The sequence below is a fragment of the Pezoporus occidentalis genome, unplaced genomic scaffold (genome assembly GCF_034315485.1).
Source record: "Pezoporus occidentalis ecotype Australia unplaced genomic scaffold, CSIRO_AGI_Poc_V1 ctg160, whole genome shotgun sequence".
Taxonomy (NCBI): domain Eukaryota; kingdom Metazoa; phylum Chordata; class Aves; order Psittaciformes; family Psittacidae; genus Pezoporus; species Pezoporus occidentalis.
In genome coordinates, this window is record NW_026913426.1 from 30,571 (window position 1) to 46,384 (window position 15,814).

Genomic DNA, 15,814 nt, shown 5'->3' on the forward strand with positions numbered 1-15,814 from the left:
GCCTGTTTGTATACCCCAAACCCCCCAACCCAGCACTTCCCAGAGCCTCCCCTTGCAGCAAAACTGAGCTCTGCTCCAGCCATATGCAAACACCATTGACTTTCCCCTCCTTCTGCAGTTTGTTTTCTGTCCTCCCCTCAGCAGAGTGCCAGCACCGGCCCAGTCTCGTCACGTTCCCTTTGTTTACAGCCAGTTTCTCTTCCATGTCCCTCCCTTGGCACGGTGCTCCTCAACCTGCCGCTCGCTGTGCTCTCCACGCTGAGCTGGATGGGTCCCAGCCCCAGCACATCCCCGCGGCCGAGCCTCTCCCAGCAAACTGCAGGGAGGAGTTTCCTCAACTCGTTTGTTTAGGAATTAAGAAAATAAAAGCCAAGGCTGATCCGTGCGCCAGGAAGCAGCGCGGAACGGCCGCAAGCCCTGCCCAGGCACCCGGAGGTGCTCACTCACCCCATCCCCATACACTGACCCTAACACAGCCCCCAGACCCCCGCAGCACCGGCCTCAAAGCCCGGGCTACAGGCTTTATCGGGGGGGGAGGAAGGGGGGGCACTCTCCATCTTCGGGAGAAACCCCGAAGGACCGAGGGCAGGCGGGGGGAGACCGGGGCGGCTCCGGGTGCTCCGGATGCTGCGGAGGGGCGGGCGGCAGAGTCCGGGGCTGCTCGGTCGGTCCCCGCGCAACCTCTCCCGGAGCCAGACCCGGACCCGGGCCCGGATCCCGGACCCGCTCCCTCCACGCCGTCCCCAGTCCCCGATCCCCCGCCCCGGGCCCCGAGCGCCCTGCCCGGTCCCCGCCCCGAGGTGCCCGCACCCCCCGGCTCCGCCGCTCGAGCTCCCCCGTGCGCCCTGCCCCGGGAGGCGGCGGCGGCAGCTCCCGCACCCGGCGCTGTCCGTGCCCGCGGCTCCCCGCACCGGCCATGCCGGGGCCGCGCCGGGATCGCCCGGCGGTGCTGCTGCTGCTCGGGGCGCTGCTGGCGGCCGATCTCTACTTCCACCTCTGGCCGCGGGCGCGGCGGGAGCTGAGTGCGGGAGCCCCGGGCTGCCCGTGCCGCCGCCGCCACCCAGAGCCCCCCGCCGCCGCCCCGCAGCCGCCGCCCCGCGCCCGCGCCGCCTCCGCGCTGCGCCGCCTCTTCGCACACCCGCTGTACCGCGCCGCCGCCCCGCCGGGCCCCGCGGAGCCGCTGCTGGGCGCCCGCGAAGCCCTGCGCTACTACCGGCGGAAGGCGGCTCGCTGGAACAGGTGCGTCCCGACGCGGCCGAGCCGCGACCCTGCGCGGGCACCCCCTCTGTGGGCATCTCCTGGGTACCCCCTTCCCGGTCACCCCCTGGAATGAGCATCTCCTGGGCACCTCCTTCTCGGTCATCCCGTGTATGGGCATCTCCTGGGCACCCCTTGCATGGGCACCCTCTGTGCAGGCAGCTCCCAGGCATCGCTTTCCAGACACCCCCTGCACGGGCATCTCTTGAGCACTCCCTCATGAGTACTGCCTGGGCACCCCCTGCACAGGTACCCCCTGTATGGGCATCTCTGGGGCACCCTCTCTCCTTGCATCCCTTTCGGGTACCCCCTGCACAGATAGCCCCCAGGCACCCCCTTTCTGGGCAGCTCTCCCAGACACCCATCCTTAAGCACCCCCTGGGCTGGCCAAGGCTGTGCAGTGCTGGAGCATCTCGCAGGACAGGTTGGACACAGGGGCTTGGAGCAACCTGCTCTAGTGGAAGGTGTCCCTGCCCGTGGCAGGCAGTTGGAGCTGGATGAGCTTTAAGGTCCCTTCTAACCCAAACCAGTCTGGGATTCTATGATGATGATTCTCAGAGTGGAGCTGTGCCTCCCAAAGACATCAGGATTCAGGTGGCAAGAGGGATGTTTCCCAAGCAAAAGCCCAGTGGGAAAGGGGGATTTGAACTGAAGGAGCTCATGGCATGTGCTTGATGGCTTCCTGAGCACTTCCAGAAGCCCTGAGCACCCAGTGCTGAGCACTTGCAGCAGCACTGACATTACCTGCACACCAGCCTTGCCTGGGGAGCAGCCTGGCTGGTGAGAAGGCTGCATTCCCCAACTGTGCTGTCTAAACCTTCTGCTTATGACAAAGCTATGGCTGCACGCTGCCTTTTGCTCTGAGGTTTGGTTATGATGTGGTCAGGAGGAAAGCGGTGATGCCGTTTGCCCTTGATTGGCTTCACTTTGCACCTCTAGGGAGGAGAAGGGAGACAGAAGCATTGATTACCCCTCAGCCACTCTAAAATTAAACCTGTGATGCTCATAAGTGGGTAAAGCCTTTGGAGAACACGCACAGGCCGAGGTGACACCCAACCTATTCTGCCATGGGCACTGCAAATCGAAGCTATAATGAGGCAGCATTTGCCAGGGCTGATGGGTGTCCTAAGACCATTAACTTGCTGTGGGCATGGAGGAATTTCTGCCCCACCAGAAGCACCGCAGAGCCCACATCCTTTCCGATGTGACTGAGCCATCCCTATAATTGCCAAGAGCGAAGGGCAGCATTCTCCGTGGGACTTGGAATACGTGCCTTTTTCCCAATCCATAGGTTTGCTGCTGTTGTTGAGGACTGAAGGTAGTGCTGCGGAAACAAAGTCCACACTGAGTCTCACCAAGGTGTGGCTACATCCACGGCCCAATGGAAGAGGTGCAGAGCTGGTGTCCGGTCCGTCCTCTCCTCACCTTGGCTGGGTGATGGCACGTTTCTGCATCACTTACTTATAGGTCTGGCTGGTGGCAAAGCAGCTTTCAGAGTGGTGGGATGCTCCTCTGGAGTGGAACAAGCTATGGTTTAACCCTATACCTACAGCACAGTGTGCCTGTCTTCATTTCCATGGACAGACATCAGCTGGATGGGGACTCTCTGCCAACCCACTGAATGGACCCAGGGTATGGCCTATGGATACCCACAGCCAGGGCAGCATGGCAGCACTTGTCCTGCCTCCACAGTGCTCTCCATGTCCTGGCTGCTGCCCATCACCGTGCTTTTCCCAAGCACTTCAATTAGAACCAGGAATCACTGCAGGATGCAGAACCAGCTGGAGAGCCCGATGGGGATGCAGGAAGGAAACAGCAGAAAAACCATCCACACCTCTTCAGAACAAAAAAAAAAAAACACCCTTAGAAACTCCAGAGCTTATTTTTATCCTTGAAGGAGCCGCCTCAAAACCCCAAACCCTGTAACTGGCTTGGTACTGGAGGCGAGTGGACACCAGTGACCAGCATCACCCCATGCCGTGCCCCACATCGAGCTGACTGAGCAGAGCTAGGGCAACCCCGGGGCTATTTATAGCAGGGTAGAAATGAATCCGGGTTTTATATCGTGTCTTGTGCAGAGATCTGTTCCTACAGGGAAATATTCCAGGAATCCTTTAGGAAAGCGGGAGGCAGAGGGAGCTGTATTTTGGGTTTAAAGGCTGGGAAGGGGCTTGCTGGCCCTGCAGGGGCTGGGAGCTGCCTCCCCTTGCACAATCACTGCATGTTTTCCCCCTTCACTAATGTGTTGCTCACTGCCTGCCCGGGGGGGCACAGCCTGTGTGGATGGGAGGCAGGAGAGCAAATATGGTAAAATATTTGGGCAGCTTCCCTAGGGAAAATCCTGAGTCATTCGTATAAATGACATTGTGGCTTTGGTGTCCCTGGCCATGGTGGGGGGGTAAGGAGAGACCTGGAGCAGGCTGGAAGGTCAAGGCACATCCACCAGAGCTGATAGCATCCTTGTGCACAGCCTGCCAGCCAGACCAACAGCAAGTCTCAGCATGTCCCATGCCCTGTTCCCACCTTCGGGAGCTTCTGCCTCCTTTGCAGATAGCCCAAGAGAGGCAGGACAGAGAGATGTGCTCCAACGACCCTTCCTCTGACCGCACACACATGGACTTTGCATTGCGGCTGACCTGGTCCACCTGAAAGGCAAACACGGAGGGAGAGGGAATGTGCTGCCCTGACCTATAGCTCTGCCACATCTCTCCACTTCCAAGCTTTCTCCCAGGGTGCTGCTGAAACGTGTCCATCACTCCCAGGTGTGTTCATCCATTGCTCATGGTTAGGCCGGACTAACCACACTGTTTAACTTGCTTGGATGGGAAAGGATGATGGAAAAGTAAAACCATCCAAAACCCATTGTTTTTCTGCTGGTCTGAGGAGGGAAGCCACAGCAACATCCATGAGCCCTTTACAGCTATCAGCTCCTTGGCCAGGCATTCCATAGTGCATGGTCAGCACCCACTTGCTGCAGCCACTGCTCCAAGTTAGGCAGCCATCCCAGAGGACACCCTGCCAGCACTGCTCCCATGTCACACCATGCTTGAAAAGCTTCCCTCATCTCCCTTTTGCATAAAAAATTTGGAAACAATTAGGAAAATATAGGAAAAATAGGAAAAAATATGAACAATAGGAATAAAAAAATGGAAAAAATAGGGGAAAAGGCAGGCATAGAAAAGTCTCTCTTCAATCTTTGTGCTCTGCTAAGGGTCCAGACTGGGTCTAGCGAGGCTCATGGCACCTCCCTCTCTCGGTCGCTCCATCCCAGCCTTGGTTAATGCCCCACTCGTTATCCAGCTCCTGTTTTCTCTCATGGATCTATCTTGGCACTCTCAGTACAAACCGAACTGTGTTTGCCCGTTATCAGGACCAGCTGCTCTGTACGTGGCTCGGCCGCTGTTAATGAGAAGCTAAAGCTCTGTCCTCTGCCGGCTGGAACAAGTGACCTTTCAACTGCAGCTTAGCAAAGTGTGGGTCCCTGCCATGGGGGTCTCAATGCTGGCCAAGTGGGGAGACACTTTGGGGTTATTATTGAACCTGGGAGGCCCCTTTGGCTCTACCTGCTGAGAAAGGGCAGGGTTCAACCTTCATTTTAAGAGATGATGGGCAGGACGCTGCTGGATGGCCTCATCGCATCCCTGCTCACTGGACCGAGTGCTGTCAATCTGCTCACAGAGGCAGTTAGTGATTGTTTTCCTGTCAGTTCTGATGGGGAAAGGAGAGGACAATAGAGCCTCTTGTGTTCCTGCTTGATGCTGCTCTCCCAGGGCTTTGCAGAGGCAAGAAGGCAGCACAATCTCAGTCAGTCACTCCCTGCCTCAGTTTCCTGTCGGGTAGCACCCAGAGCCCTTGTGCCCCCTCAGCAGCCTCTGGACTCACAGCAGTGAGGGGCTCCATCCTCATCCTCACCCTATAACCACTCTCTTACAGGAGACACAAGCTCTACAGGGAGGAACTCAACCTAACCTCTCCATCAGCCCCGCTGCCGCTGCGGCCAGAGGCCAGCTGGCTCCAGTTCCACCTGGGAATCAGCCGGGATGGGCTCTACCCGCGCTCCAGCCCCGCCGTCACCAGGCTGCTCCGGGACATGCAAGAGTTCACCACTATCAGTGCTGGTAAATGCCATGGGGACTGGATGGGAAGTGTTCAAGGCCAGGCTGGATAGGGCTTGGAGCAAGCTGCTGTAGTGGAAGGTGCTCCTGCCTGTGGCAGGGGTTGGAACTGGATGAGCTTTAAGGTCCCTTCCAACACAAACCAGGCTGGGGTTCTATGGGGCCACTGGGAACTGTGGGGATGGGGCCCCACAGGTCATTTCTGCATCAAGCCCTCAACCCTGTGCCAGCATCCCTGCAGGTTTTGTGCTGTGCAGTTTTGCATCCTTACCTTGCAACATGAAAGCACATGATGCTGTGGAGCTTCACACAGCATCTTTTGGTGCCAGCCATGCCAGGGACCCGTTGCCTGGCTGCTCAGTCCCCACAGGCTGCCTCAGCCCCCCCAAAGGGGACTGCACCCCTCGCTGTGTGTCTCACCTCTCCTCCTGCCCTTGCAGACTACAGCCAGGATGAGAAAGCACTGCTGGGAGCCTGCGACTGCAGCCAGAGTGAGTGTGATCCTTCAGGTCCTGCCCTCCCCTCGCATGCCATCACTGCAGCTGATCCCAGTCCATATCCTCCACCCTAAATTAGCAAGGGAAATGTAAAGCCGAGCAATTCCAGACCCTTCTCCCTCCAGTTAAACCCCACTACCCCAGTGAGGATGGGATGTGGGTGCCAGGACACCACTGTGGCACTGGCTCTATTGGGGGAAGGAAAACGTCCCCAGGAGAACTTAACAAATGGGTGTTGGGAAAAGTGCTGGAGGGAAACCTCCTCTGTGGCACAGGGGAGGAGAAGAAGAGAGCAAAAACACCAGGAGGAGCAGAGGGGAGGATGTGGAAGGAGCAATGGGATGCTCTCACCGGGGTGGGATGCTGATCGCGCCAGTGTGCAACCGGTGCTTCACCGTGGAGGCTTTCCAGGCACTAACACCCCGTTTCCTCCCCAAGTCGTGAAGCCCAGCGGCGTGCACCTGAAGCTAGTGCTCAGGTTCCAGGATTTTGGGAAGGCCATGTTCAAGCCCATGAGGTAAGGCACACAACAGTGCCCCACTGAGCCCTCTGCCCTGTGTAGCATCCTCAGCAAGGCCAGCCCCACTGCATCTTCCCTCCCCTGCACTTCCTACCTTGACAGCTGAAAGGGTTTAACTATTACTGGCTGTTCCCAGCATCCCAGCCACAGATAGGGATAAACACACTGCCTGTTGATGCTGGAGATTACTCTATTAGCAGATACCAGACAGCAAAGGGCCTTGGGATGCTTGTTATCCTGTGAGCTTTGCCATTAGGGACTGCTCATTTCTCCCTCTTTCCCAGCTTTCACCTTGTTTGTCCTTGGATTCCCCAGAGTATTCCCAAGAAACAGCTATCAGTCCCGGTCACTTCACACAGGAGATTTCAATTGCTTCTGCTCTCATCTATAGTCCCTTGAGACTCTTCACAGTTATCCCCCCTCACTTTGCTCTCTGTGCACAGCACCGGGGTGCTTTGCTCATCCAGAAAGCAGCCAGCTCCTCTCCCACTGGTTTCCATCCACCTCTGCCCAGTGCTGCTACGTGGGTCTAAACAGCCACAAATTGTTCTAAAGCCCCCAGACAGCCCTTCTGCCTCCGTCACCCACCAGCACTGAGACAGGGCACAAGCTGTGGCTGCCCCATCCCTGGCAGTGTTTAAGGCCAGGTTGGACACAGGGGCTTGGAGCAAGCTGCTCTAGTGGAAGGGGTCCCTGCCCGGGGCAGGGGCTGGTCTGGGTACCAGATGCGCTGTCCTTGAGCCACCCTGCTGTGCCCAGGCTGCCTGTGCTGGTCCCTACCCACCCTGTGCTTGGTTGGGTAAGGCCCTGGCTCTCTCCCAGGCAGAAACGTGAGGAAGAGACCCCCGAGGACTTCTTCTACTTCGTTGACTTCCAGCGGCACAATGCAGAGATCGCTGCCTTCCACCTGGACAGGTAAGGACCTGCCTCTGCCCATAGGGAGCTATGGCACGAGAAGAGCCGTGCCAAGCCCTGCAGAGCTGCTCAGCATCAGCCAAGCAACTGCTTTGCAGCACCCTTTTGGGAGCCGATGCGGGTGGCTCTGGCTCGCGGCTGAAGCCCAGCTTTGCCGTGGTCACTGCACTACAACAGGCTGGCAGGTGAAGCCCAGGTCAGGTATTCAGCCACCCATTGCACATGCGTTGAAGTGCACAGGTGAGTTCTGGGCACAGCCTGGATGCCCTCCCGGTGATGGAGCACAAGCTCCATCAGCAATCAAAGCGTGTTTTGGATCGAGATAAACGGCAGTAATGCTGTTTGAAGCCCTCAGCTAATGAGTGATTAACCTGGCACTTCTTCCAGCACGCTTTGTGTCTAATATAATCCAAAATGCCCTTATTAGAAGAGGAGGGCGACAGCCCTCAATGGAATGAGTATTGAACATCAAGGGCAAGTGACCCCAATGATGACGGTGGAGAGGGTCTCAGTTCCCACACCCAATCTATATGATAAGCAGGACTGTAAGTCCCGTAGCTCACACTCTGAGTACAGGAATGAAGAGAGCTGAGTTCCCTTCCCATCTCTGCCCTTACACCACCATCAGCTTCCTTCTCTGCATCCCAGCTCCACCAGTAGAAAAAATGAGGCCGGGCTGCTTTCCTCAAGTGCTTTGTGGTTTTCAGAGCTGAAAGATGGCGGATGAAAGCAAAGGATTCTATTTTTCTCCTTTAAACATTGCTCAATAAGGAACAGGCTAAATCCTGTTTTGTGCCCAGTTCCCAGAAGCAGAGGGCATTACCCAAGGAGCAAAGCACAGCGTGAGCCAGTTCACCCCGTGGTACTGACTCAGCCATCAACAGCAGCTTTTGCCCCAGGCCCTGGGGTTTAAAGAACATTTAAGATGAATAAGCTGGGTATGAGAGGCTCTGAGTGGGGCGATGCCTCCTCACCTCCCGCTGTACCAGGGTCAATACATCTTCATGCCAAACCCATCATTGTAGAAGGGCCTGAAGGGCTGCTCTAGCTCCCGAAGGAACCCACTTGTGTGCAGGGGATGGGAGAAGCTGGTTAAGGGATAAAGACATGAATCCTGGAGAACATCCAGATTGTTCCAGGCAGCAGCTGTTAAAATACCAAAATCCAAACTCAGCTGCATTTTGGTCCAGAGGCTAAAATGATCCTGGCTACTTGTTAGAACAAATCTGGGAGGACAAAACAACACCCATGTGGGTGCAGTGATCAAAAGAGCTCTGGTTTACCGATGGAAAGGACAAGGACAGCATCTGCCATCCCACACGCTGTGCAGTGATGTCCCTTTCGAGCAGGATCCTGGATTTCCGGAGGGTGCCACCCACGGTTGGGAGGTTGATCAATGTCACCAAGGAGATCCTGGAGGTCACCAAGAACGAGATCCTGCAGAGCGTCTTCTTCATCTCACCAGGTAGGTGAGCACTTGGCTGCCATGAGATGGGGTTAGGCATGGTTTGACAAGGGCCTGCAGGGACAGGACAAGGGGCATGGCTTTAACCTGAGAAGGGAGATTGAGATGAGCTCTTGGCCAGAAGCTCTTCTCTGTGAGGGTGCTGAGGCTCTGCACAGGGTGCCCCATCACTCAATGCGGAAGAGGTCAGTCCAGCTTCCTTGCAGGGTCATAGCTCCTTTCCCTGTTCCTTCTCTTCTTCTCCCAGCCAGCAACGTGTGCTTCTTTGCCAAGTGCCCGTATATGTGCAAGACGGAGTATGCTGTGTGTGGGAACCCTCACCTCCTGGAAGGGTCCCTCTCTGCCTTCCTGCCATCCCTCAACCTGGCACCACGGCTCTCCATCCCAAACCCATGGATCCGGTCCTACTCGTTTGATGGAAAAGAGGAGTAAGTGGGTAAATGATGCTGCTTCCCGTATCTGCATTGAAGAGGGAGGGAGGATGAGCAGGGTATGGACACAGAGAGACAGAAACTGTATGTCCAGGCAGAGAAAGGCCAAGGTTGAGACATTACCCTATAATTAGTCTAATAGCACTGGCTATTGACTGGGTTTGACTTCCAGTCTCCTGTGTGCACAAGGAGGGAGATTCAAGTCCCATCCCTGCATGGGAAACCAGCTTTGAGGTGCTGTTGGGACACAGCAGCAGCAAGCACTGAGTGCATCTCTCCCATCTGCTGCAGGTGGGAAGTGAATCCGCTCTACTGCAACACAGTGAGGGAGATCTACCCCTACAGCAACGGCAACCGGCTGCTTAACATCGTCGACATGGCCATATTTGACTTCCTAATAGGTAGGGTGAAGGGGGAAATAACCCTCTCTCCCACCCTTCCTTCCTTCCTTCCTCTTTCCCTTCCTTCCAGCAACACCTATTTATGCAGATCTGAAAGGAAACATAGGATAGTTAATCACATGCAAGGGAATCTCTGTTCCTCTTTACCAGGGAACATGGACCGCCACCACTACGAGATGTTCACCAAGTTTGGGGACGATGGCTTCCTCCTGCATCTGGACAACGCCAGAGGGTGAGGCAGGGGCAGGACATGGGGCAGGGGAAGGTGCTGGGCAGGCGCTGCAGCTCCATGCTCTCTGCTCCATCCCCAGGTTCGGGCGGCATTCCCATGATGAAACCTCCATCCTGGCGCCGCTCTCCCAGTGTTGCATGTAAGTGCCAGCCCCATCCTCCTTCCCGGACACATTGATGTTCCCTGTAATGGGCTGGTAGTGCTTAGTGCTGGAAGCCACCCAGGCCTGGCTCCATTCAGCAGCATGGGGAAGACCCCTGCTAATCCAGCCCAACACCTGCACATGGAAATCACTAATTCTCCCTAAAACAGCGATCAAGCTTCTGTCTCAGAGTATTAATGTTGCACAATTATCCTTCCGGGATACTCTCCCATTGAAGCTAAAATGCCTTGCAAGTGTAAAAGCTTTCACTTGTAGACCAACAGGCACTGCCCATTGGCTCAAACCCTCCCACAAGTGCCCACTAGCACCTCATGGCGATGCTGTCAGCCTCATTTGTCTGACAAGAGCCTCAGCAAAAGCCTGGTAGAACCTTATTACAGTAAACCAGGTTTCTTCTTCCCATGGCATTAAGAGGCTCATACATTTTACTCTTTGGATCCTACCTTCCCTTTCTGTTAATTCACACAGATTTAACTTTCAGCTGATGATTTAAGAGACAGAAAAAGCTGCTTTTACCTCTGGTTTCTCTTTAGGAGATGCTAACCCATTTCCTTGCTCCATCTCAGCCTCAGGGTAACGTTAACTGCACTCTCCTCATACACTTCTATTACTGGATCCGGTTTTAACTGTTACTTGCACCCAGTGGGTCTTTTCATTTATAATTGTAGTGAATCCTTCTCTTCACCTCCTATATTGTGCAGTTTAGATTTACTCTGCCTCTTAATTTGGCCTGCATACAGTTGTATCCACAGGGCAGAACCTATTCTTCCACATCCATCTCCCACAAGCTCTTAATTCAGTTCTCCTCCTAAAAGGCAGTGGTAAGACCTGCAAGTCCCACCTTGTAATAAGACAGCTACAGCCAAGAACAACAGAAAAGCAGCTCATAACCTCATTTCCCACAACAGCCAATCCATTTGGAGCGGGGGAACATCCAAAAACACTGGGAAAGGAAGTGGAAAGGTTTGAGTCAGCACAGAGGCTGCAGATTTCAGCCTGCCCTGACCAAACGAGCTGGTCAGGCCAGGTACACCTGAGCAGAGCTAAGAGGGACCGCTGAAGCCACTGGGATGCTGAACAAGAGGCCGCTCACTTCCGAGTTAAACACATTTGTCTCATTCCAAGCTGAGCTCTTCTCCAAGTCTTGCTTCCAGCAGGTCCAATCTGGTATCTTTAGCTCCCCTTTCACAGCTCCCACACCAGCCCTGGTCCCACACACTGAGTGCTGCTGCTCTCCTCTACCAGCATGGCTCCGAGCACAGCGAATGGCACCAATATGGCCCTGCTGTAAGAGATGGTCCTTATCCTGCAAGGGACAAAACCCTCAGCAACGCACAGATAGACCCAAACCAGCTTCTTCTTGGCTGATGAAGTCCCTGGAAGGCTGTGGGTCAGATCTCCCACAACGGGGTACAACAGCAGGGTTACAGCTGCCCTGTGGCAGAGGTTTCCATCTCCCCTCCTCCCCCTGTCCTGCCTGCTCCTTGTGTAACCATTACATCATGAAATCAGCCATTCTCCACGGGGTCAGACCATCCCGTTCTCCACCTCTGAGTCCTGTTCCTGCTCGGAGCAGAGCAAACACAGCTGGTGTTTACCCGCAGTGGCTCCTCGGTCAGCCTTTGCCTGGAAGGGGAGCGCACAGAGGCTGCGGTTCACATCTGCTCTGTGCAGAGCATCCTCTGGCTCCAGCTGTGGTTTAAAGCCTCACTGCATCCTTAGCAACAGGCATCACTGACCAAAGACCAAGGGCAAGCACCTCTAGATCACTTCCAAGTGTAATCCAGAGACTGCTCAGCCAGGAATGGCAGCAGCAAGAAGCCTTTTCCCTGGTAGCACATCCTGTTATAGCTGCAGAGCACTGCTCCCAATTGATGCCCTGGGTAAATAACAGGCACACAAGGTAAATGCTGGAGCTGGTTAGTACATTTCTCATTACACCTTCTTCCATCTGAAAACTCTGGCTCAGCTAAACTGGAACAGCTCCACAAACACAGATGACTTTGTTTCCAGAATTTAAAAAGCAATAATTAAAACCACTCATTAGTTTCAGTCTCGGAGATGCTGAAGTCAAAACACTTTTGCTGAGGGTTAAATAAATGGTTTCAGAATGCTTTGTTTCATGCCCAGAAGTGTTCCAAGGTTATGGTTTCCCATCCCACTTTCTGTCAAGGGGAAATAATGTTTAAATCTCAGTGGTGCTGAAGGTGAAAAGCCACAGCTAAATCAGTGCCAGGAAATATCCCCTCTTTTCACTCAGTTTTGACCGGAGATTTGTTTCCTCCTTCATGTTTTACCTGCCCTCACCCCATAAATATCATCCCTGGGAACATGGCACCACCCTGCAGGGATGTAGGGAACTGGGTCAGCGCTGACTCGGAGTGAAAACACCCTTTACCCAGAGCTTCTATCATGATCCTCCCTCCGATGACAGGGACCTGCAGAACGAACACTCCACAGGCTGGAAAAACAGGAAGAAGCAGAAGTTTCTGCACAAGTTTTCATTGCTTTTATAAAGGGAAAGCTTTTCATAGAATCATAGAATGGTTTGGGTTGGAAAGAACATTAAGATCATCCAGTTCCAAAGTTCTTTGTTAAGTACCTTCACCCACCTCTGCCCTCCCTCCTTCCCCTTCTCCCAAGGGGCACAGGAAGCTGGTTCTTGCTCGGATGCTGCATTAGGATCTTGCATTAAGATGTCTCATTTCTTCCAGAATCAAGAGGACGACGTTACTGCGGCTGCAGCTCCTGGCCGAGCCCGAGTACCGGCTCAGCGACGTGATGCGGGAATCCCTGCTGCAGGATCGCCTGGCTCCCGTCCTCACCGAGCCCCATCTCTTGGCTTTGGACCGACGGTTACAGCTCATCCTGAGAGCTGTGAGGAAATGCATAGACACCTATGGGGAAGCCAAGGTGGTGGCCAATGATACCACGCAGCCCGAGGCTCCTGCATCTGACAGAGTGAAGCTGACCACTTAAACAGCCTGGAACTCGTGCTCAGAGGCAAGGAAAACCCCTGCAAGGCAAGTGGGAAGCTTTAAGAGCTGGTGGTTTCAATCTACAAACCCTTGTGGAGACTGAGAGGGGAGAAACCCTTCAGAAGATGATCAGGAATCACACTGGGCTCCTGCGCTGGGTGCTTGACCAAAGCTGCTGTGCTTGGCCTGTGTGTTGGTAAGTTGTGGTCTGACTGCAGCAGATCTTCATGCCCTGTGCACCAGCTCTATGGTGGGAAAGCAGGGATGATCTGTTCTGGAGCTGCTTGTGCCCTTGGGAGGGTGGGGAACACACGGCCGTTGGTTTGCCCAATCTGCTTGGTTGCTGGTGAAGGACACAAATGAGAACCAAGGATGAGGCTTGAATAAAGATGCCAAGAACATTCTCCTCTTATTAAGTCTGTTGCATAATCAAGACTGTATTTAAGAGCAATCTTACTTCACACAGGCAGTGCCTGTGAGACAAGGTAAGGTATCGATCCAGCATGCTCGGACTGAAGAACATCTGCACAGTTTTTACCATCAGGCCTCTCCATTGCCTCTTGTTCTCCTTAAGAGTGATCAACCCACTTCACCTCAATCTGTGCATGTCACTCAAAAGCCCACCACCTCACAGGGCAGTAAAACCACCTCTACTTTTACCTGCCTCATGGGTGGAAGAGCCAGTTTGAGTTACGGGAGAACAGCAGGAATGTGCTGCCTTTGACCCCAAGAGAAATCACCAACCAACCAAAGGCAAACCCCAGACTGCTCAGAGACATACATCTGTAATCACAGTTCAAGAAGGCACCCACTTCTGCTGAAAACACTGTGCCAGACAAGGGGGTATTTACCTCAGGTCATCTTCTCACAGCTTTAGAATCACTTAAGCTGTCAGAATTCCCTGGAAAACAGCAATGTTGTCCTGCCCCCATCTCTCTGTGTTTTGAGGAGATGCAATAGAAACTGGAGACAAAAAAAGCATAGGGAGGGAGTGGTCAGATCTCTCAATTTGCAGTTTTCCCCTTGCCTCCCAATGACAAGGCTTAAGAATAACTTAATAGAGGCTTTCTAACAGCTTTTCCCTTTAACTGCCCAAGGAGGACTGCACTGAGCCTTTTGGCAGCCTTAGGAAAGCAGCTGAAATCTCTGTTGACAATTTATCATCCTTAAGGAGAAAAAAACCCAAACAAAAGCCACACCACAACCAGCTGCCAGCAGCTCGTTCTAAACTCACCTGTGAGTCAAACAAAACCCATTACAGCACTGCAGAGCTTTCACAGGAACACCCTACAACCACAGTACAAGTGATGGGGCAGCAGTCGCTAATGGGTTCTCAGCAAGCACCTGCAGCATTCCTATAGGCTGGAATTCTGCCCAACCTAGAGGGAACTTGGTCACCCTGGCAGTAAGTGCCTGAATCACACAAGGAGGGAACAAAGCCCCTTTGGCCACAGCTATTGTCTTCACAGGGGGCTGTATTGACAATTCAGCTCTACAGTAGCTCTACAATACACCTGTCTCCACACTGTAAAGCTACAGGAGAGCCTGCAGTTGTAATTAAGTATGTTCCTACAGGGCCCTGCTCTATTCATTCCTGTGTTTGAGGAAGCTCGGAGTATTTCTGCTTAGCAAAGAGATTCCTCCAGTATTCTCCCAACCAACCCTAAACCCCACACCACGCTCCTTCAGTCTCTGCTGACCTGTCATTCTGCCATATCCTTCCACCTCCAGCTTTCCCAAAGCAAGGTTTTAGGCAGTCTCAATCAATCAAACAGAATTCTCAGCACCGGGGGGTATTCAGACCTTTTCATTCTTGCAGACAGAGAATAGGTGAGAATGAAAGGATTTAACTCACTCAGCATCAACAGTGCGAGGGTTGCTTCCATGAAGGACACTGCATTCCCAAAGCCGTATCCCCCTCTACTGGTGACTTTCGGTGCACTTAACCACACGGCAAGTCGGAAATGACTTGGGTGACTTGGCATGAACAGGAAGCACATGGCAACAGAAGATAAGTGTAAAAGTCAAGCTCTAATGTTGGAAGTTTAAGTTTTACTTTAGGTAGGGAGAGTTCTGTTTTCAGCCTGTTATCTTGGTCAAGCGGTGAGGGAAAGGGAGAGCTGGATGAAGGAAACAGAGCCGGGGATGTGCAAATGGCCAGGGCACTGATGGGAGGGGAGGGGGGGGCAAGGTTGCCTTTTGCTTCTCACTTTTATTGTCCTTTACATGGTAGGTTTTTAATGTATCTTCGGATGGCAACAGCTTTCTCAGAGAAGGATGTAAAATGTGCCCAGCCTGAGCCGCTTCAGGTCATCACTTCGAGGTTTTTCCTACTTCATCATAGTATGAAGATCCCCCTCTTCTATTTCCCCGTCTGTCCACCAGAACTCATTCATGAGTGATTATCACATGCTCAAAACTTCACTAAGATTTATGCATAGATGGGAGCAAACCACTTAGAGAAGCTTATGAGCTCCAGTACTACTGCCTGGGCTGGGAATTAACCACCTTAACATGAGATCAAGGCAGTAGGAGGCGTAAAGAAACACTTAACCAAGACACAGGAACCTTCTCACTTCAAAAGCCATCATGTGCCAGAACTATGGAGAAGTTCCCAGGTCACAGGCACATGTTGGCTCACAGAGACCCAGCTCTCTGGAAGGGTCCATTGCGCTGTAAGCTAAGACTTGAACTCAAGCCTTCAGAGTTAACACAAAGCGAATCCATTGAAGCTTCTTTGCTTTTACCACTTCATTCATAGTAATTCTTCTAAGGCTAAAGGAAAACACAATGTTAGGAAAACAAAATGAAGGGGGGAAAAAAAGAAGAGACTGATTGCA

General features: G+C 53.5%; 1 protein-coding gene across 1 annotated transcript; it reads left to right on the forward strand.

Moving 5' to 3' along the window:
- Positions 1-203: 203 nt before the first annotated feature.
- On the forward strand, positions 204-13,377 carry FAM20A (FAM20A golgi associated secretory pathway pseudokinase). Its single transcript, XM_062612569.1, is given in 12 exon segments — positions 204-720; positions 723-1,239; positions 5,191-5,375; positions 5,813-5,863; positions 6,308-6,386; positions 7,212-7,304; positions 8,654-8,769; positions 9,017-9,197; positions 9,492-9,601; positions 9,752-9,833; positions 9,913-9,972; positions 12,711-13,377. Coding segments are annotated over 12 exon segments (2,256 nt in total). The 3' UTR covers positions 12,976-13,377.
- Positions 13,378-15,814: the final 2,437 nt, after the last annotated feature.